The sequence below is a fragment of the Equus przewalskii genome, chromosome 10 (assembly GCF_037783145.1).
Source record: "Equus przewalskii isolate Varuska chromosome 10, EquPr2, whole genome shotgun sequence".
In the NCBI taxonomy this organism is placed as follows: domain Eukaryota; kingdom Metazoa; phylum Chordata; class Mammalia; order Perissodactyla; family Equidae; genus Equus; species Equus przewalskii.
The window spans coordinates 42,375,593-42,389,796 of NC_091840.1; the positions used below are offsets into that span (position 1 = coordinate 42,375,593).

Consider the following 14,204-nt stretch of genomic DNA (forward strand, 5'->3'; position numbering starts at 1 on the left):
CCCCCAGACCGCCTCTTCCTGTCCTTCTGGTTTCAGCTCAAATGCCATCTGCTCAAAGGTCCTCCCTCACAACCGATCTAAAGTACCAACCCCCAGTCACTATGTGATCAACCTGTTCTTTCTCTCTAACAAATTATCTGAAATTAGTTTTGTCACTGACCCCTCCCCCTAAACAATCAGTTGGGTGAAAGAGATCCTGTCTTTGTTCTAATACCCCCAGCACGGAGCACAGGGCCTTTTGCAGCCTGTGCTTAATATATTTTCTTTTTTTGAACTGATGAATGAGTTAGTATCTGAGGGCTTACACTGACACAAGCTATTCTCTCCCAAGACCCCCTGCTAAAAAGCAGAAATAGATGCTGTCTTGTTGGACAACCCAGGACACGCTAAGGAACAGCAGCCTAGGTGTCTAGCCACCACAGGGCCCTCCAGGACAGGGAGGCCAGGTGGAAGCAAGGTGGACCTGTGAGCCCGGGAGGACAGATACTAGGAAACTGTTACTTACACATAAATGAAGAATGAAAGGTATGCTCATACTTCGTATCATTCCAATTCACATTCAATCAATGTTTATTGAGAGCCTAGAATATGCCCGACATTTCACATGCTTATATTTAATCCTCACAACCACCTTGTAAGGGAGGTATCATTAGTGCTATTTTAACAAATGAAAAACTGAGGCTCAGAGAGATTAAATGGCTTATTCAAAGCTCCCCACATGGTTAAGTGCAGAAGCAAGAGTTTGAATTCAGGCATGCTTGACCCCAAGTCCAGAACTTTCCCCACTGTACCACATTGCCTCTATGAAAGGGTGAAAGGAACTTCTGCACACACACAGCATCAGGTCCTGATCTGCCACCTTCTGGACTCCCGTCAGGCTGTACCCAACAGGTATAGTCAGCCAGGGGGGCGGGAGTAAGGGAGAAGACCCCAGAGGTGACCTGTGACTGGCCCCTTCCATGAGAACAGTGCTAGGGCTTCTCCCTAGAGAAGCATGAGCAGAGGGGGCTAGAAGCCAACCCAGGGCTTTCCCCTAACGCTCTCTCTCAGTACAAGAGGACTGTGAGGAACAGGGCAGAAGCACAATAAGCTGCCTCTGCCCCAGAGGGAGCTACGCAAGGGCCTTCATCTTTAAACCAGATAAGGAGACCCTGATGATGCACCTTTTGAGGATACGGGGTTGTGCACGGACTAAGGGAGGATCTGAGCCACAAGAATGGGAAGGAAAGGAAAGATGAACCCTTCTTAGAGTGTTGTACCCTGGTTGCTGGATGAGGCAGCAGAGGCTGGAGACAAATCATTCGTGATAGGCCCCATTGCTGTGCCTCTCAATCAGATACCTCCCACCCTGGCCAGAAAGGAAGGCTTTCTACTGAGATGCTGCCCTGCTCAGTCTATCTTCTCAGGCTTTTTCCAGGACTTGCGGGTCTCCAGGAAGATCTTGACCAGGGATAGGAGGATGGGCACAGCCATAGGCAGGAAGAGCGGGATGTAAATGGCAAACTTCTGGTCATCAGGGAAATAGAGGAGGTGGAGTAGTGACGGGTCAAAAAAGGCACGCTCCGAGGATGTCACAGCTTCCTGGCTGGCAACGAAGGCAGAGGCCAGGTGCCCAGAGGCCAACTCCTCTGCCGCCTTCTGGACTGCAGCTACAGCCCTGTAGACCTAGGAAGTGGGCAGGGGGTTACCAGTAAGTCCTAGGCATTGGTAGTGGGGATGCTGGGCCTCACAGTGTCTTCAGTCTACCAGAAAGGTTGCCTTAAGTTCACCTAGGATACATGGAGGCCAGGATAGAAGGGCTATAGTGTATTTTCTTAGTGCCTGCTTAAAACCTCAGACCCTCATCTGGACTCTTGCTGTGGAGCTGGCACTGCCCTCTAGAGGAAGCGTGGGGCACTCAAGGATGGCATGCACACACACACCCTGAACCTCAATTGGCTCTCTGGTTTCACCACACCCTGGCCCTCAATGGCCACTCCAATTCTAGGCCACAGAATCCATCCGCTGCCTGCTTACCTCAGATGCCACATCGTCCTTGATGACAATGTTGCTGATCTTGCCCAGAAGCTGGGCCAGGGAAGTGAGAGTGGTGGTGGCTGTGGCCAGGTTCTCCACGGACCGAGCCCAGAGCAGCCGGTCTAGCTCCCAGGTCATTAGCCCTTCACTCTTAGGCCCTGAAAACAGGCATTTTGGAGGCAGCTGGGGCTGAGCAATCCCAAAGAGCAGCCTGCGGGAACAGCGAAGTGAGGTCAAAGGAGCTGAGAAGAACTAGAAGGTGGAAGAAGATGGTTAAGACTCCTAGAATAACTACTAAGATTTCCAATCTTACCCAGAACCACAGGGGTTGTAGGGAAGTACCTCGGGGTCTTGGGGTGTGAGCAGCAACACTAAGCAATCCTGAGGCCCAAGCCCTGCTTTAATCAGTGTTTTCACTTTTACCTGTTTCTATATTGGACTTCCAAGATCTTGTTTGAAGAACGGTTCCATGACTAAAACGTTTCTGGTAACACCAACTTAACTTAATCCCCTCACCCTGTCTACCCTCTCTTTGGACACATGGAGCCAGTGAGCCTTAGTTAAGGGATGATTCAGGACCACCTCTGATAAGGCTTGTGTGCTGTGCCTCTCTAATCCTGCACCCAGGGCAGACATTGCCAATCAATCAGAATCCTCTTTCCAGATGAGCCCAGACACAGCCTTAGAATCCTCAACATAGGACTTCAGGCAGCCACTGGCAATAGATCAGTTAGCCCAAGAATTAATAGCTATTTTCCTAAGCACCCATAATCACATCCCATGGACCTGACATTCATGAGTCTATTTTTCCTAAAACAGTTTTTGTCAGCAACGAGTCCTTCTTAGGAGACAGATAAAACCATCCCTGGAAACCTCTCTTGGTTTCCCTGGGGCTCTACACACAGTCAAGGAATCCTTGCCAGGTGAGATTTCATTCCAGTCAGCCCAGGAGACTGTGGTCACAGTCAGGGGCCATGCCTCCAAGAGGATCACCCAGGACCTTACCGCAACTGAGCCAGGAACACCTCCATCACTCGCACCATGTCCACCTCAATTCTCACTGGCAGTTTCGAGGCATTGTAGGCTTTGGGGTCCACATTGTATACCTGCAAGGGGAAATGAGGTTGCCACATCATGCCAGGATCAGGCACAGCACCACCCTAGACACTCTAGAGCCCACAAGAGAAAAAGAAGACACATTCTGTGCGTTTTAGATATTACAAACCTGATGTATAGCTATTATTTTTTTAATATCTGCTGTTAGGAGTTTTATATAAATTACCCTGATTACTCCCTCAAAAGTCCTATAACAGAGATATTTTTTATTCCACTTTAGAGTTCCTACTCATGAGAAACTCCCAGTCTAACAAGGGAGACAAAGTTCCCAACCTGGCAAGACTCCCACAGATAGAGCCAAGATCTAAGATATACACACAACAGTCCTGAGTAAGTGCAAACTGCAAGTGAAAAAGGGTCATATTATAGAAAACACTGACGGAAATAAGAAGCAGGAAGGCTGGCAGAGGAGGAGCAGGGGCTCACAGTACCCTCACTTCCCACAGGCTGGGCCACGGAGGACACCAGAGGAAGAAGAGAAGGAACAGTCTCAGAGGACATCTGTCTGTCCCTGAAGCTTGGGCTCTGGGGTCTGCACAATGTGACCATTACCATAATGCCACCCCAGCGGGGACTGTGGAAGGCGTTGGTGGCCACTGGAGCCCCATCCTTGTCCTGAATGTACAGGGGGGAGTGGGCAAGCTCAGGTACATAGAGTAGGAAGTTGAGCACAGGGTAAAGGGAGGCAGCGCTGGATCCTGTGGTACAAAGAGAAGGGGAGTCAGATACCAAAACACGCTGGATCGAGATCTTAGTTCCAGGTCAGCCTCTAACTTACTGGTCACTCACTCTGGGCCTCATTTTCCCCACTGGTAATCACTAGGATATCCTTCAGTCCTGGTTGTCTGTGATAAAGAACCTCTGAACATTCTCCCAAGATGTACCACATAGATGAAGTGCAGTCCTTAGCCCCCAAATACCCCTGGAACCTCCCCTCTTCTAAGAGGCACCCCCTTGCTTGTCTAAGACAGCTTTCTTGGCCACTGCCACATGGCACCCATATTACTATATCTCGTTTTATATACAAGTATAAATCTGACCTTAAGTCAGTTCCCTGCTTAATATCCGTCAAAGGCTAGCCATCCCTACCAGGTTAGAGTTGAAATTTCTTCATATGGTCCTTTATGATCTGGTGCCTGCCCACTTCACCTTGGTCACTTTCTCACAGTTCAGCCACACTAAACTTCAGAGCTTCCTGAATGTCTATGTGCTCTTACATCTAGGCTCATAGTTCCCTTGTGTGAAATGTCCTTCTATTTCTAATCAGCACTGCCATAAAGCAGTCCCTCAACCAATATTTGCTGAATGAATGAATGAAGGAGGAATTTGCCAAGGCCTCACGTGCTGCCCCTCCCATACCCCTTGGTCCACAATGGCATGGCCCTGATACCTGAAATTCCACACCTAGTGATATACTCACTTTGGTTTGCCTGTATTACAGTTCTTGGTCATACCCACTCTTCCTTGGTATTACCCTGAAAATGATAAACTGGAATCCTACCTTCAAGATTCCTCAATCTCAATCAGCAGAACTGTCAGTTTGAATTCTACTTTCATGTACTTTTCCTGTTATCTTTCCTACACGTGTAACTATCCCTTTCCTGGACGGCTTGCAGGGAGGGAGACGCAGCCTATCCATTCATTTATAAAAAAGAGCTGGGAATCACATTTAATAAATGTGTTTGGATATGAAGGTGTGAAGATCTGTCATCAACAGGGTATCATGAAAAAGGAGCCTAAATGCCCAGCACTTCCTTGATGCCCTCAGACCAACCCAACCTGGGAACCATCGCTACATACAACCTGCCTCCAAACCCAAGGCCTATAGGGTCCATCCCCAGCCTGGAAGAAAAACCCTCATCCTCAGGAGCTCACCCAGCCGGGACTCTACGGGGTTGATGACGTGGGGTAGACTGTGCGAGGCCAAATAGTAGCTGGAGGAAGCTGGGTCAAAGCGGGGGTTTACCCCCAACATTGCATAGTAAAGGATCTGTGGAGCAAAGAGGGAGAACATTATTTTGTTTATACATTTATATCCCACTTTGTCCCCAAAAAGATTTGAGGTGCCTTGAAAAGATACAATTAGGACAGGGCAAAATAGTAAAAGGTAAAATTAGGGCTAAGAGAAAACAGATGTAGGAAAAATATAATGAAGTCAACGGTAAAATTAATAAATACAAGCTTTGAAAACCACATATTTTACCAGGCTTTCTAACAGCCTAAACAAAGAGAGAAACAAAGAATATAATTCACTGTCCACAAGATCAAATCAAGTCAGTTATTCAGAAGTAATTACTCCCACTACCAAGACCTGATAGAAATTTCTCCCACTTTTTCCCTAAAAGGACATTATGTAATACAGAAAGCTCCATTCTTTACATCTTTATTGTTACTACATTAACATATTTCAGCAAGTTTTTTGGGTTTTTTAAATAACTTTCTTAAGGATGGCACAACTGGCAAATACGGTTCTAGAGGGAGCCATAATGAAGTGAGTTTTAAATAGTATTGACAAAACTCCCCAAGCTAAACACCAAGGAGGGAAAAAAGACAGCATAATCATATACATACATGGGAAATTCCTGGCAAATCAGCAAGCTCTAAGAGCTGGAAGAACAGACTATATTTGTAAACACTAAATATGCATGGACTTTGAAAAGGATGGTGCAGCCAGGAAAAGGACTCCTCAACTTGCTCCCAGTCTCACCTGAGAGTCCACAGAGAAGTTGCCCGCAGCACTGAGGGCATTCAGGAAGGGCTGCACATAGCGCCGGACAGCCCCCTCGATGTCCCAGTGGACGTCATGGGACTTGGGGTCTGGGTTGAGTAAACTGAAGGTGATCTCATAGCCTATAGAAACAGGAGTCAGGGAAGCCAGAGGCTTCTGTGGATCAAGGGCAGCCTGTATCCCTGGCTGAGCTGAACTTGCTTTTCCTCTGGAATAGCACTGGTTGCCATCATGGAACCAAAGCGAGGATAAAACTAGGATGAGGAACACTGAGTGCTTTAAGAAAAAGCTGAGACCAGAGAAGAAAGGAGTAAAGAGTTTGCATGCAGATTCCCCTCCTGCCCCAATGCCTCCACATTATTCATGTCCCTCTCTCTTCCCATGGCAAAGCCCAGTCACCCTACCCAAGCTGGACTTGAGAGGCCGCCTCTTATCAGAGCTCCATTTGTCCTCTGGAAGGTGGTCTGCCAGGGCCGCAGCAAGCACATCCTCAGTCAAAGACATGGCCTGGGCTACCTGGATTATGCGGCGGCCAATGATGTTAAAGGCCTCCCGGTGCATTATGCCCCGCATAACTGCTGTCCTCTTGGGCCCAATGTAGCTCATCATATCCTGTGAGAGGCAAGCAAGAGACAGAATGCCCATGGCTCAGGGAAGAAAGGAGAAGAGCACTCTGGTTCCTGTCTTTGAGACTCTGGCCTTTTGCCACTGACCAAGAGGCCTGCACCTCTCTTTATTTATAGTGAATATTTATTTATTCATAGTGAACTATTAACACAGCATTTCTGAACTATGGATATATATGAGCGTTTCCATTCATTTCAGATCCCTTTGCATCCCCAGTAGACATAAGTCCAGGCAATTACCTAAATCTTCACTGGCTAGAAACTAAGTGACAGCATGCTGAGCAAGAAAAGCAGAATAAACAAACTGGAAAGGTTCATATACGTAAAAGGCACACGGCAAAGAGGCAAGTACAAGAATGTTCATGATAATGTCTACATTATTTCTAATAGTAAAAATGTGGAGACACTGAAACGCCCATCAGTAACATAATGGAAAAATTATGCTATGTTATACAATGAAACATTAGATAGAATTAAACATGAATCCAGGGGCCAGCCCCAGGGCCGAGTAGTTAAGTTCATGCCCTTCAGTGGCCCAGGGTTTCGCGGGTTCGGATCCTGGGCGCAGAAATGGCACCGCTCGTCCCACCAGGCTGAGGGCGGCATCCCACATGACACAACCAGAAGGACCCACAACTAAAATATACAACTATGTACTGGGGGGATTTGGGGAGAAAAAGCAGGAAAAAAGAAAAAAGAAGATTGGCAACAGTTGTTAGCTCAGGTGCCAATCTTAAAAATAAATAAAGAAATAAAGAAATAAAAATGAATCCATTAGATTCAACTACATGTATTAGCATGGATGATTCTCTCAAACATAAATGTTGAACAAAATGAAAGTTGCAGAAGAACATATGCTATATTATACCATTTATATACAGTTCAAAAATATGTAAAATTAAATATATTGTTTACGGAGATACAACATGTGATAAAACTCAAAAGAAAAGTAAGAAATGATACATACAAAATATGGTCACCTGGGGCTGAGCGGGAGTGGGGTGTAACCATGGAGACGCATGGGGCTCCAACTACACTGCTATCCTGTAGTTTGGAAGCTGGGGGTGGGTACATGGATGCTCATCAAAATTTTCTTTCATCTTTTCATAAGAATTAAATATTTCATTATAAATTTAAAAAGAAAATGGTACATGGTATACCTCCCACCGAGCCTTTTGCTCATAAAGTAAAAAGGTCAATGTAGGGCCCGTGTTACCACCACAACCCATTCAATCCAGCTTCTTTCTTTTAATCCTACTGATTTTTTTTCCCCTCTTTAAATGGTCACTGAAGCTTTAACCATCTATCAGTGTTGGATTTAAAAAGAGCCAGAGTCAATGAATAAATCCCTGTTTTCATTCTTTTTAAAAAACAATTGGGGAATTTTCTGTAGCGAATGGAAGAAATGGACAGCAATACTGCAAGAGGGAGACGGCCTAGGAGAGGACGAGCTGAAGGACTAAGGCAAGGCCGCAGCCTCTGCTCACCCTACCTGAGGGAGAAGTGGAGAGTGTTCAGAGATCACGTACACAGTCAGGGAGCCCTCTGCTTGCTCCTGTGGCTCAGCTAACATGGTTTCTGCCTCTGGAGACAAGAGCAGGTACTGCACCAGGAGCAAAAACACCATTCCCTCTCCCCTCGGCCCACAGAGTGCCTAAGCCATCCCTCTGCCTCCCACTCACACCCAGCTGACCCTGTGGCCAGGCTTGGCCCTCAGTGGTCCAGGCGGAAACACAAGGTATCTCATTCTAAGCTTTCCCAGAAAGATTTTGGAGTTAAGACAAGGTATGGAAACTACACACTTAAAGATAAGAAGGAAAAAGAGGGTTTCATGTTGAAATGGTGTGATCACTCCTTCTGGTACCTTGCACACTGCCCAATGACAGGGCCTCCTCCTCATGGTCCAGAGCTCTCCGGTAGGCCTTCTGGAAACGGCATTTGATTTTCATTTTGTCTGAGTAGAAAAGGAAGATGCATGATGGGAAGAACACGTAACAGACCTCTCCCCACCTTCCCAGCCCTAACGCTGTCCAGCATCTGAGGATAGCAAGATGACTGCAGAGAAAGACCAAGAAGCTACAGCCACTTCTAACAATTTCTGCATGGATGATATCAAATACACAACACTCCACTTCTTCCATCTGCCCAACTCTTGCCTCTGCCTATGGACACACTACCTTCAACCTGAAGTATCCTTTCACACAGGGAAATCTATTACAATATTCAGTACATTAACAGGTGAAAGGAGAAAAACCATATGATCACTTCAATAGGTGCCCCAAAATAATTAACTTCCATGAACATTCTTGATAAAAACAAGAAGCACACTTAACAACAACACAGAAAATACAGTTCCATCACAATCGGTAATAAAAGAAGGATGCCTGCTATCTCCTCTATTATTCAGCATGTTCTTTCTGAAGTTCCTGACCAATGTAGTAAGTGAAGAAAGAGAAATAAAACATGAATATTTGAAAGAAAGAGAGAAAATGGCCACTTTTGAAGTAGTATATTTTCCAAGAAAATCAAGGAGAACCAACTGAAAAATTATTAGAACTAGTAACAGTTCTAGATACAAGAATACGTAAGCATCAATAGCTTTCTGATAAATATGAGCAATATCCAATTAGAAAAGCAAGTATTTTAAAAATCCCAACCGTAATAACAATAAAGAACATAAAAATACCCAGGAATAAATGTATGAAACTATAAGAAAAAACCCAGGACTTTACTAAAGGACATAAAAGAAGATCTGAATAAAATGGAAAAGGAATACAAGGCTCCTGGACGGAAAGATTAAATAGTCTAAGGATGTCAGTTCTCCCCAAGTTAATCTATACATGTAAGGCAATCCCAAAGGGATTTTTTTCATCCCCTGGAACTTGACAAATTGAACCTAAAATTTATTGGGCAAGTTCTTTATAGAAGAATTCTAGATCATGTATGCAGAAGAAATTATAGAGTTTAAAAACTGCCATTTTGCAACCATTAATGAAGTAGATTCCAGCATCAATGGATGCTAAAACCATCAGGTAAAACGTTAACAGGGAACTAAATATAGAAATCAAGCTGACAATAACTGAACTCACTAAATCATCTTTGCATTACCCAAAGTGAAACAACCAGCCACTACATGCTTCATGACATACACAATAGGAAGTATACCACATCAACTATAAAGTATTCTTGCCTAAAAAATTGAACCTGATTTTAATCAAACCTATAAATCTAACTACCAGTTTATAAGAAATATGGATAATATGGGGCCGGCCCGGTGGCACAGCAGTTAAGTGCACACGTTCCGCTTTGACAGCCCAGGGTTCACCGGTTCAGATCTGGGGTGCGGACATGGCATCACTTGGCAAAAGGCATGCTGTAGTAGGAGTCCCACATATAAAGTAGAGGAAGATGGGCACGGATGTTAGCTCAGGGCCAGTCTTCCTCAGCAAAATGAGGAGGATTGGCAGTAGTTAGCTCAGGGCTAATCTTTCTCAAAAAAAAAAAAAAAAGAAATATGGACAATAGAGGAATAAATTAAATGAAAGTAGGAGGAAGCAATCTGCCAAATCCAGAATATGAAACGTTCTATAAAACAAATGACCTGGTTTCTCCAACAAATCAATGAAAAGAAGTTGTATTGGGATGGGGTAGGAACAGCTAATATACAATGAAAGAGATTTAACAAAATGCAGTATGTTGATCCTGATTAGAATAAACCAGCTGTAAAAGGACACCTTTGAGATAATTAAGGAAATCTGAATACAGACTGGAAATTAGGTGACATTAAGGAGTTATGGCTAATGTGGTTAGGTGTGATAATGGTAGTTATGTTTACAAAACAAAAAAACCCTTCAATGGCTTCCCTTCCCATCCAGAATAAAAGCCACATGTGAGTCTGGGCCCCTTTTCCCACTCTGGTTTTATTTCATTTCCTCTTCCTCTCTCCCTCACTCACCTCACTCTAGCCACAATGCCATTCTTACTGTCCTGCAAAGGCACCACCCCTGCTCCCACCTCAGGACCTTATACTTGCTTTTCTCTGTGCCAAAAATGCTCCTCTCCCAGATATCTACACAACTTACTCCTTCACCTCTTTTAGGTCTTTACTTGAATGTCCTGTTTTCAAATGATACCTTTCCCTGTCACCCTATCTAAAATGGCAAAGACCTCCCCATCCCCCAAGAAAATCTCTCTATCCCCCTGCCCTGTTCTATTTTTTTCCTATCACCATCTAACACACATTTTTCTTGTTTATCCTTTTAATTATCTGTTCTCCTCTTTTTTGTTCACTGTAGCAACTACAACAGTATCTGACACAGGAACTCAATATTTGTTGAATAAATGAACAACACTATTACTAGTCCTAACTAACAGATGAGAAAACCAAGGTTTAGAGAGGTTTAACATCCTCACCCAAATTCACACAAATAAGTGGCAGAACCAAGGCTTTAACTCAGCTCTCTTATACCAAATTCCATACTCTTGGCCACTCCACATACTATCTCCCCAGTATGTCCATACTATTGAACACTGTGTCACTAAATCTGAAGAAGTCCACGACAAATTGACGACAATCAAGTTGCAAACTGACGTGTGAGGTATGACCCAATTTTTGTTTTGAGAAACAAAATGTATGTGTGTGTACCTTAGGTTAAACCATATGACATACGATCTTTTAAAAAATGTTTGACCAAGGTTAAAAAACTAGAAACTCGGGGCCAGCCCAGTGGCACAGCGGTTAAGTTCACAAGTTCTGCTTTGGCGGCCCGGGGTTCACGAGTTTGGATCCTGGGTGCGGACATGGCACTGCTTGGCAAGCCATGCTGTGGCAGGCGTCCCACTTATAAAGTAGAGGAAGATGGGCATGGATGTTAGCTCAGGGCCAGTCTTCCTCAGCAAGAGAGGAGGATTGGTGGTAGATGTTGGCTCAGGGCTAATCTTCCTCAAAAAAAACCAAAAAACAAAAAAAACTAGAAAGTAAATGGCACATAGGCACTTCATGATCTGGACTCAGCCTACATCTCCTGTCACTCCCAATCTTTCACTTCACACTCCAGAAGGGTAAAACTGCTCATAGATCACCCCTCCATGCTTTTACACGGGAGGCAGTATGGTTTGTTGGTTGAAAGCTTGAACAGTAGAATCAGTCAGGCCTGGATTTGTTTATTTATTTATTACTTTTTTGAGGAAGATTAGTCCTCAGCTAACTGCTGCCAATCCTCCTCTTTTTCCTGAGGAAGACTGGCCCTGAGCTAACATCCGTGCCCATCTTCCTCTACTTTATATGTGGGACACCTACCACAGCATGGCTTGCCAAGCAGCGCCATGTCCCCACCCGGGATCCTAACCAGCCAACACCAGGCCACTGAAGCAGAATGTGCGCACTTAACCACTGCGCCACCCGGCCGGCCCAGGCCTGGATTTAAATCCCAGTTTCACCTCTTACTAGCTAGCTGTGTGATATGGGACAAATTAAAAACTCTAAGTCCATTTTTTCGTTTATAAAATGGGGATCATAATGTTAGAGAGGATTAAATGAGGTAACACATGTAAAGTGCTTCACCCAGTTTGTGGCATATAGTGAATAACTAATATTAGCTATCATTATTACTGGCTCATGCTATTCCCTCCTTCCCCTCCTCATTTAACCCGAACTCCTTCACATTCTTTAAAAATCCTCAGGGGGCCACCCCCATGGCCAAGTGGTTAAGTTCGCGCGCTCCCCTTCGGAGGCCCAGGGTTTTGCCGGTTTGAATCCTGGGCACGGACATGGCACCGCTCATTGGGCCATGCTGAGGCGGCGTCCCACGTGCCACAACTAGAAGGACCCACAACTAAAAATACACAACTATGTATTGGGGGGCTTTGGGAGAAAATGGAAAAATAAAATCTTAAAAAAAAATCCTTAAAAATTACATCCCCTGAAACCTTCTCTGCCTTTTTTTCCTCCCAGACAGTTAAAGGCTCTTTATTAAGAGCAACCTCTGCTTTTTTTTTTTTTTTAAGATTTTATTTTTCCTTTTTCTCCCCAAAGACCCCCAGTACATAGTTGTGTATTTTTAGTTGTGAGTCCTTCTAGCGGTGGCATGTGGGATGCCGTCTCAGCCTGGCCTGACAAGCAGTGCCATGTCCGCACCCAGGATCTGAACCGGAGAAACCCTGGGCCACTGAAGCAGAGCGCATGAACTTAACCACTCGGCCACAGGGCAGCCCCATAACTGTTTCTTATATACTTCTACTGTGATTTCTTTATCTAAGTGTCTCTCTGCCCTATGAATTTTATTATCAATTTCTTATTCATCCCCAAATTCCTGGTACTAAGAAAAGTGCCTAATGCTCAGTAAAGTGTTTAACGTTAACCTGAATAAGGCCTGTGTGTGCAAGTCCAACTTGATTCCAATCCCTGCGTTCTTTCCACTACATTCTACTTCCTCCCCTATCCCCTAATGAGCATCAACTGCTTCTGATCAGGTAACTGTTTTATGAACAAAATTGCCTCCTTAATAATGAACGCTGAATTTAAAGCTGCTTTTCCTCTAACCAAACACACTGTTCACCCAGAGAGGCCTTTTAGTAAATTTTTAACTACCTTTATGTGATACCCGCGCTCCTTCTACCCAACCCATCTCTGGACTGAGCTCACACTGGAAAGGCAGCGCTGACCCGCCCCCAGGAACTCACATTTCAGAGGGATCTCTCTCTCATGCACAACGGTGAAGGGCAGCTTCTCCTGGTCGTCCAGTGGTACTGAGTCCCGAGTAAACACGACAGTGACGGGCACCATGAGTCGCAGCTACGGGAAGGAGGATCAGGGCCACCAGCTGAGTCTCCACCTTGCGGGTGGGCTGTCCCCTGGCCCTCCCGCACCGAGGTCTCACCTGCAGGGCATTCAGCCCACTGATCTGGGAGTAAGGCAACGGGGCCCGGTAGGTCTCCGTGGTCTTCCACCAGAGCGGCAGCCCCAGCACGATGGCCACCGCAGCGAAGAAGAGGGCGGCGCGCTTGCCTCGGACCACCTCTGGAGGGACGGAGGGACAGACTGAGGTGCCGAAAGCGGGCTCGGGTGCCGGCCCCACTCCCAACAAGGAGGAGCCCCGGCAATCGGTACCCAGAGGCTCTCGGACCGCGCCCGTACGGATCCCCGTGCGAGCGGCCCGGGCCTCAGTCTGAAGGGATCTTGTCTGAAGCGGCCCCTGACCCCCAGTCCGCGGGACCTCGGGCACACCACAATCCCCACTCCCGCATCTCTCCGTCGCAATAAGCCAGCCGCAGGCCCCCACCCGAACGCCACTGCACCTAGGTCTGTGGCAGCTGCCCCGGCTGCCGCCATGCTGGCTTCCGGCTGCTCCAGCCGCCAAAGGGCGGAGTTGCGTAGGCCTCCCCCAATCAGAAACTCGCAGCGAGGGGGCGGGGCCACGGCCGCGATCGCGGCCAATCGCGAGCGGCCCTCCAGACGCGCAGGCGGAGAAGGCCGGGGAGCGTGGGCGGGGTGCGCAGGGAGCCTCGCCCGGAGTTTGTGTGGTCAGCACCGAGGCCGGAGGTCGTCGAGGGGCTGTGCCCTTGTCGGCGTGGATGGAAGGTGCTTGGTTAGTCCGCTTCCTTGTAGAACACACTTTTAGCCCTGGGGATTAAGAGCGAAAATCTGCAGTCGTTGAAGACTAGCTGGGCGACCATGGGCAGTTCTAAGTCTCAGCTTTCTCAACTGGAAAATGGAGATG

The 14,204-nt window shown here is 46.2% G+C and overlaps 1 protein-coding gene across 1 annotated transcript; it reads right to left on the bottom strand.

Annotated features, from left to right (window-relative positions):
• Positions 1 to 546: 546 nt before the first annotated feature.
• On the bottom strand, positions 547 to 14,197 carry PIGS (phosphatidylinositol glycan anchor biosynthesis class S). The gene is made up of 12 exons (XM_008527760.2): positions 13,783 to 14,197; positions 13,365 to 13,504; positions 13,168 to 13,279; positions 8,351 to 8,440; positions 7,979 to 8,070; positions 6,265 to 6,472; positions 5,840 to 5,982; positions 5,008 to 5,122; positions 3,685 to 3,830; positions 3,022 to 3,122; positions 2,017 to 2,227; positions 547 to 1,665 (listed from the first exon to the last, which is right to left on the bottom strand). Exons 1-12 carry the CDS (start codon positions 13,814 to 13,816, stop codon positions 1,390 to 1,392), a joined length of 1,668 nt encoding a protein of 555 aa, XP_008525982.2. The 5' UTR covers positions 13,817 to 14,197; the 3' UTR covers positions 547 to 1,389.
• Positions 14,198 to 14,204: the final 7 nt, after the last annotated feature.